This window comes from Helianthus annuus, chromosome 15, assembly GCF_002127325.2.
Source record: "Helianthus annuus cultivar XRQ/B chromosome 15, HanXRQr2.0-SUNRISE, whole genome shotgun sequence".
NCBI classification, from domain to species: domain Eukaryota; kingdom Viridiplantae; phylum Streptophyta; class Magnoliopsida; order Asterales; family Asteraceae; genus Helianthus; species Helianthus annuus.
In genome coordinates, this window is record NC_035447.2 from 59,248,457 (window position 1) to 59,271,571 (window position 23,115).

At 36.9% G+C, this 23,115-nt stretch overlaps 2 protein-coding genes across 5 annotated transcripts; one reads left to right on the plus strand and one right to left on the minus strand.

Annotated features, from left to right (window-relative positions):
- The first annotated feature begins 11,481 nt into the window (after nt 1–11,481).
- Nucleotides 11,482–18,838, plus strand: LOC110911813 (CBL-interacting serine/threonine-protein kinase 23). Of its 4 annotated transcripts, none has more exons than XM_022156464.2 (16): nt 11,482–11,954; nt 12,072–12,279; nt 12,581–12,643; nt 13,339–13,410; nt 13,493–13,600; nt 13,759–13,839; nt 14,348–14,401; nt 14,485–14,610; nt 15,822–15,911; nt 16,034–16,153; nt 16,237–16,362; nt 16,482–16,598; nt 16,686–16,742; nt 17,400–17,474; nt 17,944–18,019; nt 18,555–18,838. In XM_022156464.2, exons 2-16 carry the CDS (start codon nt 12,106–12,108, stop codon nt 18,578–18,580), a joined length of 1,365 nt encoding a protein of 454 aa, XP_022012156.1. In that variant the 5' UTR covers nt 11,482–11,954; nt 12,072–12,105; the 3' UTR covers nt 18,581–18,838. The 4 variants fall into 4 exon arrangements, with proteins under 4 accessions (XP_022012156.1, XP_035840504.1, XP_022012158.1 ...); XM_035984611.1 differs by having other exon boundaries at nt 12,077–12,279; XM_022156466.2 differs by having other exon boundaries at nt 11,482–11,874.
- A 679-nt stretch (nt 18,839–19,517) lies between these two features.
- Nucleotides 19,518–20,583, minus strand: LOC110911815 (transcription termination factor MTEF1, chloroplastic). Its single transcript, XM_022156467.2, has one exon. The coding sequence runs from the start codon at nt 20,535–20,537 to the stop codon at nt 19,623–19,625; it is 915 nt and encodes a 304-aa protein (XP_022012159.1). The 5' UTR covers nt 20,538–20,583; the 3' UTR covers nt 19,518–19,622.
- Between the last annotated feature and the right edge of the window lie 2,532 nt (nt 20,584–23,115).

Genomic DNA, 23,115 nt, shown 5'->3' on the forward strand with positions numbered 1-23,115 from the left:
CGATAAAGCGAAGAATCCACAGCATCCCCTTCTTCATCCGGAGTAATCCCGTGATTCTGCGGAAGAGGAGTAGAAATTGGCTTCGTATCGGACATCTGGAACCGGCTCAAGATGTCTCCGACGTACTTGGTTTGATGAATAAAAATTCCAGATTCGGACTGATTAACTTGCAAACCCAAGAAGAACGTCATTTCACCCATCGCACTCATCTCGAATCGATCTTGCATCACCTTTTCAAATTCCTTGCACAGCTTATCATCGGTAGAACCAAAGATAATGTCATCGACATACACTTGTACCAACAGAAGATCTTCACCTTTTTCTTTAATGAAGAGGGTACAGTCGATCAAACCCCGTCTAAAACCATTGCTCAGCAGGTAGGTAGACAACGTTTCATACCAAGCCCGAGGTGCTTGATGAAGACCATATAACGCCTTGTTAAGTAGTAAAACCCTGTCAGGATGTAATGGATCTTCAAACCCCGGTGGTTGCTCGACATATACTTCCTCTTCGACTACTCCGTGTAAAAAAGCACTTTTAACATCCATCTGGTACACCTTGAATTTCTTGAAGGATGCGTAGGCTAGAAAGATTCTAATAGCCTCCAGACGAGCAACAGGTGCATACACTTCATTGTAGTCAATACCTTCAATCTGACTGAAGCCTTGAACCACTAACCTTGCCTTGTTTCGGACAACAATCCCACGGTCGTCCTTTTTGCACTTAAACACCCAGCGAGTTCCGATCTTTTTGTAGTTGTCGGGCCTATCAACCAATTTCCATACGCCCAACTTCTCGAACTGCTGAAGTTCTTCTTGCATGGCTTCCACCCAGGAATCATCTTTCAATGCCTCCTTCCAAGATTTAGGCTCTTCTTGGCTAACATAGCAGGCGAAAGACCAATCATTTTGTTGTCCCGATTCTCGTATCTCAGCATATAAGCCAGCATTTTCGTTGTTTCTGATTTGATTTCTTGTCCTTACACCACTGAGAACATCACCTATTATATTCTGCTGAGGATGAATGTTATGAATTCGGGTTTCAGTAACTTGAGGAACTTCAACATTTGACCTCAAGTTATTGATATTTAAATTCCCGATATCATTCTGAAGCTGGTGAGTTGTAGAAGATGATGCATTTTCTTCTTGGATAATTGGTGCAGACACTGGATCCGTTGCTTCTGAAGTACCTTGAACCGGACGCAGTGCTTGACCATCATTTGCATCAACATACTCCTCATCTTCCGATGACAAATTGTAATCGACAGCATCATTAAACACCTCATTTGAAGCGAGATTGTTGACAGAAGAAGACGCTTGTGAGTCAACAATGATTGGACGAGCTAACTGAGAGCCAATCGCATTCTCACTTTCAGACAACATTTGAGCAATTGCATTATCATCATCAAATGTCGGCAGATTGAATGAGTCGAAAAGACCATCATAATCGAACATCCATGGATCTCCAGAAGGCTTCGGAGGATTAGAATATCTTTGAACTCTTACTTCACCCCATTCTTCAATCCTTTTGGTAGTCAGGTTCCATACTCGCAGATTAGGAGTAGCATACCCAAGGAAGTAACCTTCGATAGCTTTGGCACCAAACTTCCCGTCAGGCTCAATCATGGTACATGGTGCACCAAAAGGTTCTAGATATTCCAAGTCAGGAGTCTTCTTGTGTAGGAGTTCGAAGCACGTTTTTCCATGTCTTTTCACTGTGAGAACCCTGTTTAACGTGTAGCAGACCGAGGCAACAGCTTCAGTCCAGAATCGAACTGGAAGCTGAGACTCAACCAACATGGTTCTTGCAGTCTCAATTAAGGTTCTGTTCTTTCTTTCAGCGACTCCGTTTTGTTGTGGCGTGTACCGAGAGCTGTATTCATGAAGGATTCCTTTTGCAGTGCAAAACTCATCCATAACCCTGTTTTTGAACTCGGTACCGTTGTCGCTTCGAATTCGCCTCACCTTTAGATTATACAGATTTTCCAACAAGGTGATCAAATTCTTCAGAATTTCTGGAGTCTCGCTCTTGTGGACCATGAAGTCAACCCATGAAAATCTTGAGTAGTCATCAGTAACTACCAAGCAGAAAACTTCTCCGTGCACACTCTTGTGTTTGACTGGGCTGAAAAGATCCATATGCAAACGCTCGAGTGGCATATTGACGGTGTTAACCTTCTTCAATGGATGAGATTTCTTGGTCTGCTTTCCCTTTTGACATGGCACACAGACATCTTGAAGTTGAAAGTTCTTCACATTGACACCTCTCACCAAGTTGTTTTTGACAAGGTGATTCATTTTTCTGAGGTGAATATGACCCATCCGTCTGTGCCAAGAGATCGTCTCCTTTTCAGTGGCTTTTGAAATGAAGCAAGTAACTTGTTTTGACTGAGTTATTGCTTGGCTCATATCAAGGACATACAAATCATTAACTCTTGATGCTGATAAGAGAATCCATTCAGCGGGAATCTTGAATCCTGGCTTCAGCACATAACAACCGGCATCATCAAAATGCACGGTGAACTTCTTGTCGCAGATTTGAGAAACACTCAAGAGATTGTGATCCAATTGCTTCACATAATTGATCTTGTCGAAACTCACAATCCCATTAGAGATCATTCCCTCGCCGGTGATATAACCTCCCTTGTCGCCAGCAAATGCAACATATCCTCCTCTTATACTTCGAACATCAAAGAGAAGACGATAGTCGCCAGTCATGTGCCTGGAAGCCCCACTATCAACAATCCAAAGACTATTAATAGTTCCTCCTGGAGCCGCCTGCACATGCAATTAACACATCAGTTTGAGAGGGGGACCCAAGCCTTTGTGGACTTGGGTCGTCCTTGATCATCAAGGAAAGTGATCTCAATCACTTGATGATTAGGAAATAAAACCTCTGGTGCTCCCCCTGACTTAATTACCTGTTTTTGTCTCCAAGCTTGTTGTCCTGTACCAGTATTTGTTTTAATTGTTTTTGTATTTACTGGTTTTACACTTGTAGGTTTAGCTTGTACAGGTTTTTCATCCTTGACCTCTGATTTTAAGGCCTTCTCAATTACCTTTTTGTTCTTTTGTTTTACCTTCTTTTCCCTTTCTTTCAAGACACGTGGGTCTTGTTTCGGGGAAACCGGTTGTTTTTGGTAATTGGTTTCTTGGGGAGCACTTGTTTTTCCTTTCAATTTTTGCAAGTATGGGCAGTATCTTACAATGTGCCCAACTGTTCCACATTCAAAACACATTCTCCGCTCTACAAACCTCGGAGAAACGTGTTGATGACCAGACGAAGAACCAGATACTGAACTTTGTGATCTAGATGTGCTTGGACCTAAGTCACATCCATTGGTGTGTTGGGTATAATTGTTCTCATCATTTCTCTTTAAAATTCTAACTTGTTTTACAAATTCAATGTTAGATTTATTTTGAAATGTTTCAAGTTTGTTCGTACCCTTTGATCCAACAAAGTTCACTTTCTGTTCTCTTTTCTTAGCTTGAGCTCTTTTGTTTTGCACCCTTTGAACCTTAGGTTGCTCAACCTTAGATTGTTGAATTTTAGGTTGTGCAGCCTTAGGTTGAGGAGCCTTAGACTGCTCAACTTTAGGTTGTTGAACCCTTGGTTGTTCAGTCTTAGGCTGCTGAGCCTTTGGTGCTTGAGCATTCTTGTTTTGAGCCCTCTTTTCTTGTACCTGGCCCTTACCCTTTCCAGAATTCACTTGTTGTTTTCGCTCAACTGGCAGTTTTTGGTTTCCGTATTGTTTTCTAATTAGCTCACACGGAATTGGTTCACATTGAGTGACCGTCACTTTGTTACCTTTGTTTCCCAAAAACTTATCAGTTCGTCCTTCAAAAATTTTCTCAATTAAATCTTGATTCACATTTTTGATTGGAAAATCTCTGTCAGAATAAATTTTGCTGTCTCCCTTGAGCGTATACAACAAGTTATTCTTTTCACTGCTAGGTACACTGGGCTTCATTGCCTTTGGTGTTTCAGCCTTACTCGGTTTCACTGGTGGATCACACAAGATGTGATTCTCAATTGGAATGTCTGGTGTAACCGAGTTAGGCTGTGGTTTCTCATTTTCTTCAGATTCATCGTCCGAAGACTCAGCATCCTCAATAATCGGAGGACTCTGTTCCTTAACAGACGATGAATTTTTCACATTCTCAGATTCAGATTGCCCCGAGGATGATGTACCAGTTGTGAACCCGAGGCCTGCTGCAAAGTCATCTAGACCGAGTGGCACAGTAGGTTCAAAACGGGGCATATCCTCGTCATTAGGCGACTTGGAGTAATTGTGATTCATCGGGGGAGGACATGATTTGTAACCAATACATTTTGTATCCCCCTTTTTCTTTTGGACATCAATAATGTGATCCAAAACATAGCGGGAATTGGAATAGCTTTCCAATTTCTGCTTGATTGTTTCACATTCACATCTAGCTGTAGCTAACTCTACCATTTGTTTCTCAATTGTGTCAATCAAATTATTATTAGCATGTTGTTTTCTCAAAACAGCCTTTTGAAGTTCAGAAACATCATGTTTTAATGACGCAATTGTTGCTTTAAACTCCTTTTCATTTCTTGTTAAAAACAAGTTAGCCTCAGTTGCTTTAGAAAGATCAACAATCAATTCTTGATTGTGTTTGTGTGTGATTTCAAAAAGACTTTCCTTTTCTGCATATTCTAGACATTTAGCACATTCAACAACAGCAGAAATAGAGTCAGATTTAGAATCACATACCTGAGAGGTTTGTCCTTCAACATGAGCCATGAAGGCTGTATGAAAAGAAAAAGATCCATCTTCAGAGAAAAATTGAGAAAGCTTCTCAGAAGTTCCAGCAGCTTTCTGGCAAAGAATAGATCTTCTCTTGCATAATGCTTCAGCATCAGCCAATAGCTCATCAACCTCCAGATCTAAAGCCTCACTTGATAGATCACCAGCATCAAGTGATTCCCCATCCATACTTCCACTATAACCCGAGCTATCTTCATCTTCTGAAGATTCACCAGCAGACACGGGTTCTTCAACCTTTTCAACCACCTTAGCATAACATGCTGTTCCACCATTTCCTCCTTCACCAAGCTGAAGATTCCAGTTGCAAATCTCATCAGCTTGAACAACTAATCCTCTGTGGGGATTAGAGTTTGCGGTTCCAGATGTATTTCCTCCCACGGGAACTATTTGTCTGTCAGAATTGTTCTGTTGTTGCTGAGGCTGCCTCTGATTCCTGAAAGGATTCTGATTGCCTTGCTTGGGTGGTTTCTGACATTCCCGCTTGAAATTACCCTTTTCACCACAGTTGAAACAGGTGACAGCATTCTTATCAAAACCATACTTGGTGTTGTTGTTGCTTTCCAAGCTGGTTCTCCCCGTTCTTTCCATAAACTCTTTAGCTCTACGAATAGCACTAGCAAGAGCCCACTTTATATCCATCATCTCAAACTCTTCTTTATCAACCTGCTGATAATCTTCGTTGGTTAGGTTGATATTTCCAATCTGACCCGCAACCAACCCACAGTAGGCGCTAACCAAGGTGTTCAACATCTCCATATGTTCCTTGGCTATCTCAACACTGACTTTTGAAAAATTGGAAGTATCCAATCTGACAGTGTTCGGATTGGAAGTAGCTTGAAAGCTTGAAGAACTTCCATAAAATCCCTGCTGTTGTGGTTGTTGCTGTTGAGCTCTATTAGGATCCAAGAAAGGCGGTGGAGTGAATTGTTGAGCTGTCTGCTGTTGTTGTTGTTGAGAAGAAGAATCTGGTCTTGAATACATCATTGTGTATGCTGAAGGATCAAATTGATTTGCTGTTGGAGGTCCGGTGTTGGAGATGAACGCTGTTTGAAGCTTAGCATGCTGAGAAGCTGGCTTTTCTCCAGTAATACCACCTGCAATCCCAAAATACATCTCTGGATTCTGAGGAGTGATTGTTCTTTTCGCCTTGAGCTTTTCTTCAACATCTTTGTTTTCCAATTTCTGTATTAGCTCATAAATGGTAATTGTATCCAGAACACCGTTTTCCTTGAGAATCTCAAGATAACTGCTCCACTTTGCTGGTAAGGCATCAGCAAATCTCTTCACCATATCTTGTGGAGTGGCAGAGACTTTGAAGGCAAACATTTCACTCAACAGATGGTGAAATCTTGTAGACAACTCTGCTAGACCTTCATTCTCCATGCAGGTAAAACCTTCAAACTCTTTCTTTAGCAGCTCCTGCTTGATCTTCCTTGATTGAGCATTTCCTTCACACCTTAACGTGAACATATCCCACAAACTTTTGGTAGTCGTACAGTAGACGAATTGGTGGTATATATCTCTGTGAAGAGCCTGTGTGAGAATCATAAATGCTTTCTTTTCCAATTCAAACTTCTTCTTATCTTCGTCAGACAGTGTGCTGTAAGTTTCTGGATTTGATCCTGCAACTTCCAACTCATTTTCAAATGAAGTGAAGAAACACATCCATAAGTCTTGACCTTGCCCCTGAACATAAGTTCTCAGCCTTTCTTTCCACCATCCCCAATCATTGATGTGATTAAGCTTTGGCGGTTTCGTGCTTGTACCAGTTTCACTATCGTTCTGCATCATTGCTTGAATGCTGTTGCTTTGATTAGTGACCAATGCCCATTGATTTGCAGTTATCATTGCAGCTTGAGTTGGGGCAATAGCCTGCATCCATGCAGTTTTGTTGAACTCTGGCGCAGATTGCGTGGTTGATGATTGCGTAGATGATGACTGTGGATTCAAAGTTGTTGTAGTCCACGCAGAAGGATCCCATTGACCGTTTGTTCCCATTTTATATTTAATATATTAGGTGAAAATTAACCTTAGAAAAATTGATTTTCACAAACTATGTTAAAAATTTCGAAGGATAACAAACAGCCGAAGGATGTAGGATCGAAAGACCTGAAATTCACAACTGTTAAGTCTAAACAAATAAGACTCGAAGGATGCACGAAAGATGACACTTGTTCGAAGGATCAACAGTGTTCGAAGGATCACTGTTGAGATTCGAACAATAACCTCGAAAGATAACTTTGAAAGATTCACCTACACGAAGGATCCTTATCTTTCGAAATGAACAGTAACTCGAAGGATGTATCTTTCGAAAAGATTCCTTGACTCGAAGGATAACTCACTGACTTCGAAGGATGTTCGAAGGATGGTTATCTTTCGAATCTCCTTGATCGAATGATGATCTTTCGAGCTCGAAAGGTATCTTTCGATGGTCTGACACACTGACAGAAAGGACGACAGGTTGGTGAAAAGGTGATGTGGTTGGTGACCAACTTTCGGCAAAGAGGATGATCTGACAACAACTTTTCACCAAGCCAGATTTGACTTTGAAAATAATACCCAAAAAGGAAGCTTCTTATCCACACCAAGCAACCGGATTTTTGACCGGAATATTGGCCGGAAAACACAAACCTTTAAGGACAAGATTTTAAAGTTACCCAAACCTTCCCGTAACACACCCGGTTAGATTAGAACACGTTTTTATGGTTAAAAATGCAGAAAACACACTAAAAACGGGTGCTAAACCAAGAAACTTTTTGTCCAAACACAACCAAAGTCTTGCACAAAACCCGGTTTTAACAAGGAAAAGAGCCACGGCTCTGATACCACTTGTAGGTCCCTCGGAGGTTGAGGATAAACCTATTCCTTGTTATGTTCAACACTCTAGCAAGTGCGGAATCCAAGCTAGAGTGCAAACCGTAGTTTAGATGAAAGCAAAGATTACAAAGAGAAAGAGTAGACAAGCAAAGTATCAAAGTTTTCTCTTGTATTTCAGTGGACACGGTTACAGACCTTGACCAAACTGAAATGCTCTCTTACAAGACTTGGGTTCACACACAAAAGCTCTCAACAGCTTACACACACTTACACAGAACTTCTGCTTGAAGTGAAACCCTCATGGGATATATATACCCATAACAGACAACCATGCACGAAGGATCAGGTATTCTGGTCGAAGGATCATCTATCGACTAGAAATACCATCGAAGGATATCGAAGGATCCAAACATACTTCGAAGGATTGTATATCCTTCGAGGTCCATAAAGATCCATCGAAAGACATCTTTCGAAGTCATCGAAGGATACATAACATCCTTCGATGACATCCTTCGAAACACATTATCTTTCAAACACTAAGTGTGGATGTTTGGCCAAGTCAAACCAGGAGGATGGTTGACTTGGTCAAACACACATTCCAACACATAAACAACATAACAAAGACGTAAACACAACAGACAAAAGACATCGTTTTATACATTACAAAATACAGACAAAGTACAGACACAAAGTGCACCAACAAATAGCCCATGAAGTCACTAGAATTTCATACCTAGCTTAGAATAGAATTGATAGGCCATTAATCTAACGTATCACACCATCGGTGCCTTGGAAGATTGCAAGAACTGAATCCCAAGTCGAACGCCAATCATCGACAACCATAATGCTACAGTAAATATTATATGAATAGAAAACTACTAGAAACAAGTGTCACAATGCAAAGTGTTGCCCCCGCGCATCATGCGGTGTCGCAATACAAAATGTCATCCCCGCCGCATCGCGCGGACACCCTACTAGTAAACCTCAGTGGTTCAGGTGTGAAAAAAAAAAAACTTTTTTGGATGGATCTAACAAAATTGGCTAAACCCTAGGGATGATTTTTGTTGTTTACTCTTAATTTCATATTTACTTTGCACTTGGAAGAATTTAAACCCACAATCTTACATTTATAAGGAGAGACACCATACCAATAGGTCATAAGTTCTTAGTTTGTATGGCAATACCCTATATTAACTGTGCTTTGAAGATGTTAATGATAGGTATTCTTGATTATGTTACAGTACCATCAAGAAACTTATAGTGGACATATATGTAGAATTAGAAGCATGATTAGAAAGTGTGTGTAAAAGTCATTCTAAAAAACTAATGGAAACTCTAACAACATTTAATCGATGTTGTGATTAACTCAAAACAATTTAAACTTTAATACTCGAATTGAAATGTAACATCCGGTCTCTTGTACTACTTATATTGTCCACTTTGCTTCCTATGTGTTGCCTATCCACAACCAATACATCCAAAATGTTATACACACGAACTTGTTTTTGATTCATGTTATATTATTCTCACATGAGCACGCTTAACTGTAGAGTTTTCATCTACTCCACAACCAATGCACCCAAAATGTGTTGTTGATATTTGAGGCGGGCATTCCTTATGAACCAGGAATCTCTCATGCCAACGGCCGATGTTATCCGCTTAGGGTGTCACGCTTAGAAATTTAAGAAGTTCGACATCTGACTTAGCCAAGTATCACACCAACTAAAACCGGCTAACATCTTCTACCGCCATAGTGCAAAAAGGGCATGGAAAACCTTACTAAACTTACTAAACTTCAAATGTGACTGTCAATTTAAAAAGAGTAAAGTTCTTTTTGAGTCCCTATGGTTTGTGCATTTTAATAATTTGAATCCAAAAACTAAATTTGTCTTGATTTGAGTCCCTGTGGTTTCTAATTTTAACCATTTGAATCCAAAACGTAAACGACATTCAAATTAGAAACATTTGGTTTTTGGATTCAAATGGTTAAAATTAGAGACCACAAGGACTCAAATGGTTAAAATTAGAGAGCACAGGGACTCAAATCAAGACAAGTTTGATTTTTGGATTCAAATGATTAAAATACACATACCACAGGGACTCAAAAAGAACTTTACTCATTTAAAAAATATTGTATTAAAAAGTTTTTAAACTTTAACAAATATCACACATTAGTTATTCATCAACAAAGTAATTACTAAAGCTTAAATTGCTACAAAACACTTTATCTCTTTTTTCTATCATATATTTCTTTATATCCTGTAACATATCATATACATTTTAAGATAAACAAAGAAAACAATATAATGACAAGTTTTGGGGGTTTAGAATAATCAGTGATAACAAGTATTCATTCATGTTAATAGATACGGTTTTAGCCTCTACAACTTATCTATTTTCTTTGGTAAGTCTCATGTGTCCGTTGGAACTATCTTTTTTTTACTCCACTCTCATCATCTTCAGATTCAAGCTTTTACCCACAATACTTATCATACTTTCTTAGATCTCTCTCCAAGGATGTCATGTTCCTATACCATTGATGCTTACGGGCCATGTTCTTTGTGTCTTTAGTGAATCTTGAATCAATAAAGTTATTAACTTTTGGCTTCAAGCAAGAAGTACACACAGTCACATGGGGTGTTTGTTTCTTAGGGCTAGCTACCCATGTGATTATTATTATTCCTTTGTATTCTTAATTAATTATTTGTAGATTGTAATATCGGTTTCTCAAGTTGATATATTCTCATGGTATGGTAATAATAGGCTGTGTTTTCCAATGAGTTTTTGAATCAAGGGGTATAAGTTTAAGATAATGTTTTCCTATATATGAAGTACCAAGATTTGGACATCTTTTGTTTTGTTATTTTCAGTCTCCATCACCTTTAATAATAGTCTTTTGTTTTGATAAGGGAATAATATACTCCTTCCTAGTATGCTAAGTAGCTCATAAGTTATGAAATTCCCTACCTTTCTATTTCTATACTTGAATCACTTCAAATACCTGTTCTTGCAAATAAAAATCTTGCCGGTATGATTTCAAAAGATCTCACTACTCAAGTACTCAATGTATTCCTACTAAAATATATGATAGGAATTGTAAAAAAAAAAAAAAAAATTACATAGATGGTAGATTTGATAATGTTTATATTACGATTTGGTAACCGCCTTTTGAAAGTTAGACCTTTAGTCCAATAGTTTACTTAAACATCCCTTCTTGCCTGACGATCGCACATCTCCACGAAGCTACCACACCCAACAATTATGTTTTTAGTGCGCATCATTCCAAATGCTTTCGATTGGCTTTCGTTTGACAAGCGGGTAGCAAGGAAACCCAATTTGCTTTTCACTCTCAATCTCTCTCCTCATCACTAACGTCCATTCTGATGCCACCACTGCCCTCCAACTCCCCCCCCCCCCCCCCCGAAACCATTGTCTCTTGTTACAAAATCACATGAATCCGTATTAAAGCTTCACAAAAAAAGACTTTGATCTCGTGTAAATCTTAGTTAAATAAAATAATTAAAGAAACATAAATCACCAACAAACCACACAATCACCACAACTATACACGACAACATTCATGCCCCAAACCTAAAATATAGTCATTTTGATCCAAATAGAAACAAACGCTAATCAAGCCATCAAATATAATAAATATATTAGGAAAGCATGGTTCACAACGGATCTACAAAACAGATTTACACGTGTAAAATAGGGTGATCAGCAACAAGTGGGTGGGGGCAATTAAACAAAAATCGATACACTAACGATCAATTACATAATAAATGAATTATATGTGGATCTATTGAATAACTTTGGTTATGTCAAGGGCTATAAAATAACATAATTATCAAAACGTGCACTTCATTGTATAATATTTTCAATATTATCTTCATGTAAATCAAATCAAATACAATACTCCGTCAATTATTTAACTTTCTTTATAACAATATATTATATTATATTCAAGTAATCAAATTCAATACTCCATCAATTATTTCACTTTCTTTATGACTCACCCCCTTCGTCTCCACCTCCATTTTTGTTCGTTTCAGTTTCACCATCAAAGATTCCAAAAAAAAACCCAAATTTATCATCCAATTTGCATGCTTTATTTGTTTAAATTGAACCCTTTTCTTCCTGCAATTTCTTTATTGCTAATTCAAGATTCAAGATTAATTCGTTTTAGGGTTCGTTTTTTTTTTCTAATTTTTAGTTAACAGGGAAGAAGATGAGTGTTTCAAGATCTCAAGTGTGGCAGCCCTGTAAGAAGAAAAGACTTTAATCTTTTTTTTTTTTTTTTTTAATTTTTGGTGAAGAGCTAGTTAATATTAGTATACAGCAGGTTAGCAAGAAAAGATTTTGACTTGAAATAAAAATTATTATATATATTTTTTTTTCTGGGAAAATCAAGTTATTGACTTGTGGGTTGACTTTATATCTGTGTGGTATTTGGGTATAGTTTAGACTTTAGAGTTAGGGTAGAGTGGTAAATAATGGCATCTTCAAGGCCTTCAAGAACAAGGGTGGGGAGGTATGAATTAGGAAGGACTCTTGGTGAAGGGACATTTGCAAAGGTGAAGTTTGCTAGAAATGTTGAGACAGGTGAGAATGTTGCAATCAAGATTCTTGATAAGGAGAAAGTGCTAAAGCATAAGATGATCTCTCAGGTATTTGACTATGGCGTTGACTTTTTCAGTTATACTATTGACCGGACACCGGGTGGACCCAAGTTGTTTGTATATAAGCACCCTTTTTGATCCAAGTTTTTTTATTGATTAGACTTTCATGAAGGATTGGAAACTAATAAGAAAGATAATTTGATTGTTTATCATTTCTTGCTTGAATTTTTTTTGTTATATAGTTTTTTAATTCACTATAAAGCTTGACATTGACTATGAACGATATGAAATCGTTGTATTTTGTAGCTAACTAGTTATTTATATAACATTTTATATTGGGAAATTGCAGATCAAACGTGAGATAGCGACTATGAAACTAATCAGACACCCGAATGTGATTCGTATGTTTGAGGTCAGTTGTCCGTCGTTGCTCTCTTTTAAATTTTATTCAAGTTTATATAATTGGAGTGAATTGCTGGAACTGCATAATGCACTTGTATATAGTGCTTGTTGGATATAATGAGGTTTGTTTACCTCTTAATGAGGCTCTTAATGGTTCAGACCTCTTACTGGTTCAGCACTTAATGGTTCAGACTGTTTGTTTCACAAGCAGATGTCTGAATGGTTCAGACATTTGCCTCTGAATGGTTAAGCATTATATAGAGTCTGAATGGTTAAGACCTCTAATCTGAATTGGTCAGACATTTGCCTCTGAACGGGTAAGCATTATACCGGCTCTTAATGGTTCAGACCTCTTACTGGTTTAGCACTTAATGATTCAGACATCTTCCTAGTTCAGCACTTAACCATTCAGATGTTGCCAAACAACCCCTTAGAAATTTAGTGGGGTAGGCGATTATATAACCGCCTTATGAGGTTCTTGTAGTTGTATACTTAAAATTGGTTTTGTATTAAACATTTAATCGTCTCTCTATATTGCTATATTTGTGTTAAACATTTAGTCCTATTATGTTAACTTACCATTTTTAAGTTGCCTTTCATAAAGAAGACCATTAGCATTATAACACATGTTTAACCGTACACATGTAGGCACAATGAATTATAAGTTTTTAACAAATGTGTGGCTAAAGCTTTTTTTTATTGTAGGTTATGGCGAGCAAGACAAAAATATACATTGTTTTGGAATTTGTGACGGGTGGTGAATTATTCGACAAAATTGTAAGTCGACATTAGTTTCAACCTTGCCATGGCCTTCATAACTGACATACTGATACAAGATTATGCATTTTATATTCTTAAGGCAGCGAAAGGCAGACTTAAAGAAGATGAAGCAAGAAAATATTTTCAACAACTCATAAATGCAGTTGATTACTGCCATAGTCGCGGTGTTTACCATAGAGATCTCAAGGTAAAAGGGGAATCAGTCAAATGCGTTGAAACTTGTAATAATATTGCCGTTATAGTTATAATTTGATACATCAGGCAATATTATTTATATAAGAAAAAACGCGCGCAAAAGTGTATTAAGAATGCCTTGACGATTAGCGTTATGGTGGTATTTTGCAGCCTGAAAATTTATTGTTGGATTCAAGTGGATGTCTCAAAGTTTCCGATTTTGGATTGAGTGCACTGCCACAACAAGTTAGGGTGAGTGTTTTATTTTTCCTTCTTTATTTGACATGTAAAACGTGATTAGATACCATAAAATCATGGTTGTAAGAATCGCTAGGCGCTAGTCGGCCGGTGGGGTACTGACTAGCTATTAATCAGGATTAATCTATTGAGATTTTTATATGTAATTTTTAGTTATATATATACATACACACACACACACATTTTTATATGTAATTTTTTAAGTAGACATGTTTTAACCCCTCCTCGACCCATTTTTTCAAGTATACAGGATTCATCGTCAGAGCTTACATGTTTTGGTCGAAATCTGGCCGGAATTTACATATTATGGCCGGAATCTGGTCGGAATCACTGATTTCCGGCCGATTAGGGCTGACTAGCAATTAATTTACCAATTACCTAAAAATTAATTAGTGGCCGACCGACTAACGACTAGTTGCCAACTATTCACCGCCGATTTTTTCAACATCGCCTAAAATAAAATAGGGAGATTGAACTCAGTTTCTCGACATTCTTCTTGTAGGAAGATGGCTTACTACACACAACATGTGGCACACCAAATTATGTTGCACCCGAGGTAAATAACGTTTCTCCAATTATAACAAAAATAGTAATATAAACGAGCTGCTTTTCTTAGGGTTTGGTTGTATACGTTGCTAGGTAATCAACAACAAGGGCTATGATGGAGCTAAGGCTGATTTATGGTCATGTGGTGTAATTCTTTTTGTTCTTATGGCTGGGTACCTGCCTTTTGAAGAGTCAAACCTTATGGCTCTTTACAAAAAGGTATTCGCGTATTGTTTACGTGTATTTAAATTCAATCATTGCAAGATTACCTTTTAGGCAAGATAAGTTATAGCCAAGGGCGGAGCTTTTAAGGGGCAAGGGGGTGCACCCGCCCCCGCCAATGTTTTGGTTAGTAGTGTAATTTTTTTGGTTTCTCATCCGAATTTTTTAAAATTATATAGGTCCGCCCCTGCCAATTATTTTGCCTAAAAATTCCCTGCCCCTACCAAGTTTAGTGTCCAAAAAATTTATACATATTTTCGTATTGAGTTTAAAAAAGCCTGAAGAATGGAGCTATTAGTAATTTTTTTTATAATTGTTTTTAAACTTGAAGTGAGTTTAAATAAAGTCTGAAACTAGTTTTTATATAAATGAAAATTAAGGGTTCAAATTTAGTTTTTTTTGTATGTGTAAGAACGGGTCCTTTGAATGAATGAAGATTATTTAGTTTTATTTGGAGGTATTATTGTTTGACCCGAACCGAACATATAACCCAAAACATAGCAATAAGAAAACTTTCCGTCCCCGCGGAACTTTTGGTCAAGCTGCCACTGGTGATCGTAATATAACAAACAAACGTACCCACTACCCACTAAAATCCCGCTCAAGGTAGGGTTTGCGGAGAGGGTAGGATGGGGGCAAATTTTTCCTATATCCCGGATTATAGGGGTGAGCAGAAAACCGAAAAAAACTGAACCGGAACCAAGAAAACCGATTTAACTGAATAAAAAAAAACCTAACCACACAAAAAAAGGAAAAAAAAAAAACGAACTGAAACTTACGGTCGGTTACGGTTTTACATTTTTTGAAAACCGAAAACCGAACCGAATAACCTAAAAAATCATTTTTTAATGTTTGTTATATATTGATTTATGAATTATTCGTTATATTTGAATCTTACATAATTATATTCCACAAACTGAACAAGCCGAAAAACCAAACCAAACTGTTGCTAAAAATGAAAAAACCGAAACCGAACGGTTTTCAATAATCGAAAACCGAACATTTCAGTTACAGTTTCCGTTTTACTACCATATAACCGAACCGTGCACACCCCTACCGGAAGATAGAAAGGCTGCTCCCTCTTAGACCCCCCGTTATCAGTGATGGTAACATATTATTTATTTTATTTTAATTTATTATATTTTATATCTTGTCGTTTCTAGTTTGCAAAGTAAATTTAATGTCTTTGGAGTTTTTTGTGATTGCAGATATTTAAGGCCGAGTTCTCTTGTCCTCCGTGGTTCTCGTCAAATGCAAAGAAACTAATCAAAAGGATTTTAGATCCTAATCCTGTGTCTGTACGTTCACTTGTCTTTGCTTTTAAAGCTTAAAAATGCTTTGTAAATGACTATGTATTAATCTTTCGGTTTACCGGTTGATTTAAAATTTTGAATGATTATATGACTATTACGATCGACAGCGGATCACAACGGCTGAACTCATTGAACATGAATGGTTTAAGAAAGGATATGTGCCTCCTAAATTTGAACAAGAGGATGTTAGTCTAGATGATGTGGATGCTATTTTCGATGAAGCCGGGGTAACTTCGGTCACTTGTTAAATTACTAATATACCCTTTTGATGATGTTTCAACATTTCATGAGTTTTATACTTGGTGTATAGGATTCTCCGGCCCTTGTTGTGGAAAGGCGCGATGAACGACCTTCTCAACCTGTCACTATGAATGCGTTTGAGCTTATTTCTAAATCTCAAGGCCTTAACCTAAGTTCTCTTTTTGAAAAACAAATGGTATGTTTAACACTTTTCAATCTTCTCTTATTGGTTTTGGATTATGTTATACAAATTTATAAGATTTTATTATTTATCAACTTTGACCTTATTGACTTTTGAATTTAATGAAATATTAGGGGCTTGTCAAGCGTGAAACAAGATTTACATCAAAACGTCCTGCCAATGAGATCATTTCAAAAATAGAAGAAGCTGCTACACCTTTGGGATTTGATGTGAAGAAAAACAATTACAAGGTGACAAAGCATGTTTATTCTTTATTTTGTAGTTGTGTTGTTTTGTTTTGGAGGTCTAATGTTAAACCACCCGTTTTTGCACTTCAGTTAAAACTCCATGGCGAAAAGTCTGGGCGTAAGGGCCACTTGTCTGTTGCGACAGAGGTATATTATATATTCTTCTAAATATTTCATGCTAAGCAGTCAATAGCGGTGCTATAGCGGTTAGCGGACCTCAGGGTGTGTAGCGGTCCAAATAGCGGTGGCCTACAGCGGTTCCGCTATTAGTGGCGCTAAATACCGCTATAGCGGTGGCTATAGCAGTAACGGTGTTTGATTGTGTTAATTCTTAAATTAAATACTTCAAAGTTACTATTAGTATTTGATTTGCAACAGGTTTTTGATAATGGAATGATATTACTATGAATTATGATATTACTATTAATATTTTTCAATGATATATTTATATATATATAAAAATACATAAATTATGCATGGTATAAAAATTACCGCTATATCACCGCTATAACCTATATATCATATAGCGGACCTTGACCGCTATTCGATTTTGGACCGCTTTAACTGCATAGATTTCATGTCATCACAGAAAAAAAAAAAAAAAACGCTGAACAGTAGAAGTGTATGTTTAGATCCATGACATAGGAGTAAATATGAAAACTGGTTGATTGGGTCAAACGGGTCAAAGACACAAAGTATACACACAGTGCATAAAACCTTTTAAATCGTTTTCTTACAAAGTTCTATTACCATTACAACACAATAGTGTTTTTTATTTATGTTTGTAACATTACCCTTTTTTAGATATTTGAAGTGGCACCTTCTCTGCACATGGTTGAGGTTCGCAAAGCTGGAGGGGATACATTGGAATTTCACAAGGTATATTAACTTAACTTTAAAAATAGATAGTATTAGTTTATATTTTATAATAGAATTGTTCAATACATAACCAATTTTAAGCAGAGAACTGTAAAAACAACGTAGACACTTACTTACACGCATTGCTCAAAATTTGATACAAAGACGACTTTTTAACGGTCTTTCTTTTGCTCTCTCACGGCATGTAATATCTTTCATGTACTATGTACAAGTATGCAGTTCTCACACTTCTCTTCTTAATTGGTTATTTATTAAACGCCCTTGGTTATAATTTATATATCCTTTTACACTCATAGTTGTTTTGCTTTTGTTTTCGATTTAATGTAAACCAAAGGGGCATTCACCTTTCATATCTTATGCTAAATCTTCTTCATAAATATCCCCATCTTCTGCCATGGGAACTTAATTAAATCTTTTTGTCTAAAATAAAATAGGAAAGTAAACTTATATCTTGTTCTTGATTATGCAGTTCTACAAGAATCTTTCAACTGGATTGAAGGATATTGTGTGGAGAAGCGGAGACGAGGCAAATGGGGATTTGACTGGTTAGTTGGATTCAAATAGGGGTGCAAACAAGCCGAGCTGAGCCCGAGCTCGTTTAACTTTAGAAAGCTCGAGCTCCACTTGATTCAAGCTTTGTTTCTAAAGCTCGAGCTCGGTTTGGGCTCAACTCGTTTATTATTTATTAATTAATAATTTATATTAATTACAATTATTATTTTATATATAATTAAGTTATTTTTCATAATTTTATAAATAGTAATAATTACTATTTAAATATACATTTAATATATTAATTAAATCTTTTTAAACAGTGAGCTTGTTTAGGCTCGCGGGCCAGCTCGAGCTCAATAAGCAAAGCTTGGGCTCGTTTACTAACGAGCTTATTTTAGGCTCAGGCTCATGCTCGTTTAAGTTCTGCTCTTTTCAAGCTGAGGTCGAGTAGCTCAGCTTATTTGCACCCCTAGATTCAAATAATCTCAATAAGATTTCCATATATTTACCAAATTCTAACCGAAAAACAATTTTTTTAATTATTATTTTCTGGTTTGATTGTAATTTTCTTTTTTCTATTTGTAGCGGTTGCTGAATTACCACAGTCGTAGTCAGATTTCGGATGGTTAGGGCCAAATCAAAACGCTCGTCTTGCAGTACTATTGTTTCTCGTCCGAATTTCTTTGTACAAAAGGTTGATCATCCCCAGCTGTGGCTTTTCTTGTTTGATTCAACATATATAGTATATTATACCGCCATAATTTTGATTGTAAACTCATTAATATAATATTTGCTAAAACTATTAACTTATTATGTGTTGTTACTTTGATACCTAGTATTCAATCATTCTGTGTAGATAGTTTGTTACACCAACTATTTGTTTATTTTGTTTATTTAACTGAATTTGACCTTAGATTTTCAAACTGAAACTGAATTAGCCATTTGAAAACAAGCTTCTTTAGGTTGCACTTTGCGCCGATTAAGTAGTACATAATAGGTTATACCAAAGCTTTTTAAGTTGTACATAAACTTCTTTTTTTCTTATATCATCTTGCTTCTAGTATTCAGAGATTAAGGCGTCTCACGTACATAAACTCGCGCCTTGCAACTTGTTTCCGGGATGCCTCTTAAAACCATGGTTGTAAACTTATAAAAATCCCGAATAGCATCCGACTGATCGTTGATTAATCACTAGTCGGATGTGATTAATCCCTAAACGGTCAACAGTGGCCCTAGGCGGCCCTAATCGGCCAAAAAGTTGGCGGTTACAGACAATTACCGGCCAGATTCCGATCATTTTCCAGTCAAACTTTATAAATTTTGGTAATTAATCTTGTGTACTTAAGAAATGAGCCGATGAACGATAAAACTTCTCTTGCTAAAAAATACACATAAAAATGTATGCGTATACATATAAAACAGAAGTTTACAATTTTACATATAAAATTCTCAATCCGATTAATCCCGATGAATCTCTATTAATCCTCATTAATCACTAGTCTGTATCTAACGGGCCGACTAGCATATATCGATTCTTACAAACACTCGTTAAAACAAATATTGTTAACAAACATCCAAACAACAATAACATAAACATGGTTACATGGGTCATTTCCAATACTTACAAAAACAAAAACTTTACACATTTCTTGATCAATCACACTCTCTCAACAACTCTGCAAACTCTTCATCAGTAGATTTAAGCAAAACTGGCAAAGAAACCTCAACCCCACATTCCAAAGCCTGCAAATGCCTGGCCTTTATCCTCTTCTCCAAACTAAATGCAAAAAACTGAGGAAAACTCTTCAACTCATTCAAATCCCTCTTCATCTCCCTCTCAAAATACTCAAACTTAGGCTTAAAATTCTTATCAACACTAAAAGTAAACAGCCCAGGACACCTCAAAACCATCTCAACCGCCTCCGGTTTCGAAAATCCTAAACTAATCAAATAATCCAACTTAGGAATCAATGTTTTTTCCACATTTGACACCAACAAGACACAATCTTGATAAGCTAATTGACCCATATCATGAAATCCCAATCTTTTTAAGTAAAAAAGAGCAGGCTTTAGTTGATCTTTAACACTAGAAACAAGCAGTCTTGGACACTTATTGATCACTTTTCTGAAATCTTGATCTGGGATGTTGAGGTCTTTTGATAAAAAGTTGAAAACTGGAATAAGATCAGTTGTGATGTTGGATGTGAGGATGTTGGGGCACATGCCAATGATTCTTGGAAGGTCTTTTTGGTAAATTCCTTTGGATTGAAGGAAGGTGATGATGGTGTGGATTGAAGTGAGGGGGGTTGAGTGGATTAGGGGGTTTGATGATAAGGCTTTGCCTGAATCAATGCCCATGAGTTCAAGGCATAATATTTTTTCTTTGAATTGGTGGGAGAGTTTTGAGGGGAGTGGAGTGTAAAGAGGGTTTTTGTGGAGGATGGTTTTGGGTTTTTTGGAAAGTTGAGGGGGGTCTGTTGGTTGTTGTGATTGTGGTGGTTGGTGTTGTTGTTGTTGTTGAGGAGAGTATGAGTGAAATGCTGTCATTGTTGCTGCTGCAGCTGCCATGGTAGTGGTGGGTTGGGGGGGGGGGGGGGGGTTAAAGTTGGTTACATGGTTTCATATATGATATATGTATCTATTTATATCTCTGGTGGTGCAGAGAGAGAAGGTGAAGTGGATAGTTATGCTAGAAATCCATTGGTTGTTGGATGATTGTATGGATGAGGTTGCTCCCAATCTTTTGTAGAGAGAACTTAATGCACATGTTGGCCCTTTGACTTACCAAGTTTTACATAAATAGTCCTTGAATAGCTTTTTTACAGACAAGTATCTTAATGGTATTTTGATATTTTGATACATGTAATCTTAACTAGCAAATTGGTCCGTGTGTTGCCGCGGCTTTTCGGAAAAAAAGTTACACTAAAACATGGATCAACTGAAAACGTACATAAAATATATACGCAAAAATGTATTATATTTGACCCGACTTATTTCCGTAAAAAAATAAAATTTACGTCAAAATGTAGACAAACCGAAACGTACATAATAATAAGCATAAGAACATAAAATATTTGACCCAACTCATTTCCGCGAAAATTTACTTCGAAACGTAAATCAACTTAAATTTATACCGACACGTACATAAAAATAAAATTAAAAAAAAACGTAAAACTCGATTATGAAGTCTTTAGAAACTTAAGGGGTTGTAAGTGTCAATGCTGAAAGTTAAGAGGTAAAATAAACAACATATGTAAAAAATAACGACGAAGTACATTGCAGGTGTCAATGCTGAAAGTTGAGAGGTAAAATAAACAACATATGTAAAAAATAACGAAGCAACATATGTAAAATTCTTTATTAAGGTTGCGTTTCGTGGTGATAAGCCGATTGAACTATTAAGTTATCAAGGAACTTAAAGATCGTCTACGGATAGCGACATCCTGGGGCGTCGCTGTGTTCTGATTAAGTGAAATAAACAAATTATGTCGCTAAAGGTCATGTTGGTACTGTCATTAAAGCGCTAGAGGTTGATTTGTGATCAGCAACAGTCTCGCAACGACCATTTTGTTATTGTCACGACAGCGCTAAAGCTTGATCTGGATTGTTGGCGACTATTTTGTTGCTGTCACGAAACTGTTTTGTTGCAATAGTTACAGTGCAACGTGTGCTATCAAAACATCATATCACGTTCATCGCCCACGATAAGGGACTTTAGAATTTGTCGCCTCTTTCGTTAATTGTGGAAAAAATAATCAATGACGTTTGGCAATTATAAACTCATTCTAAGTTTCATGTTGCTCAAATGTTAGACAAGAAATTACTATAAAAAATAAAAACAATAGAACCAAAAAACAAGAACACTTTTTTATCAACCCATTCTGTGTTTTAATATGATTTACAGATTCTTGACAAAACTCATACTATGCTTGCTAATAGATTTCAGTTTGGTATGGAGAAAACTGTATATATAAGACTAGGTTCACTAAACACCATAGAACAATCTCACAGAGTGGCGCAGCTTTCAAGGGGCCGGGAGGGGCGCCCGACCCCCCGAACTTTTCGCTCAGCAGTGTTATGTATGTACGTTTCGTATAGAATTTTTTAGGTATATACGTTTTCGACCCCCTAGTTTTATAAAAGAAATATTACTTATATAGAATTTGTAGGTTCGGTGACTTCCGACCCCCCGGTGGCTCCCCAGTCACAGGTTAAATGAAAAAATGACCACAAAAATGATGATTAATATGTCAGAATCCTTAAGAAACAAATGTTCTGTTTTTTCTTCTATATCTTCCTCTGCATTTACTAAATATGTCTAAAACAGTCCACTTAGACTCTTGCATCCCTTTATCATGTTATAGACAAAAGAACATCTTGGGATATAAAAGCAGCCCATGCATCAAAACCACAAATAACATCAAAACAAGTCAAAACAAAGACAAACCTTTACAACCACTTTTTTTTTTTTTTTTTGAACGGCTAAGCTTTTTTATCCCCTTAAATACTATAATACTTAGAGCATTCACAATCAAATCTCTTACTCCATCTCTATAATTACAGTAAAAAAACTACAGTTTCTCTCTCCTTTCCAATTAAATAATACTTTTTTTATACTTTACCATTACATTTTCTCTTTCCCCCACTCACAACCACTTTCAAAAAATATTAAATAAATATATAGGTGAACAATATCTCCTCCAAATTTACTGATGAATAGTAACCCTTTTTCTGTTTTTTCTCTCCTCCACTCACAACAATTTACAACCACTCTCACAAATATTGAGGTTACACTCTACTAAACAAGTTAAAACAAAGACAAACCTTTACAACATACATCCATTGTGAAGCTCTGTAGGATCGATTTCAGACCCGAACGAGTCGATCAGAAGAGTTTATCCTTGTAACGAAAGGCGGAAACAGACGAAACAAGGTCAATTCAGCAAGATACACTAATAAACTGCCTTTCTGATTGATATAATGACAGATTACACCGAGTCGGCACTTCGGCAGCACTTCGTTACACTGACCGGAAAAACTATATATAATTTTGCATGAACAAGGCTATATATAGACGACTGATTCCGCATGAGCATGTTCCAAACGGAATTGAGGTTCCATGCGGAACTTAATTCCGTGCGGAATT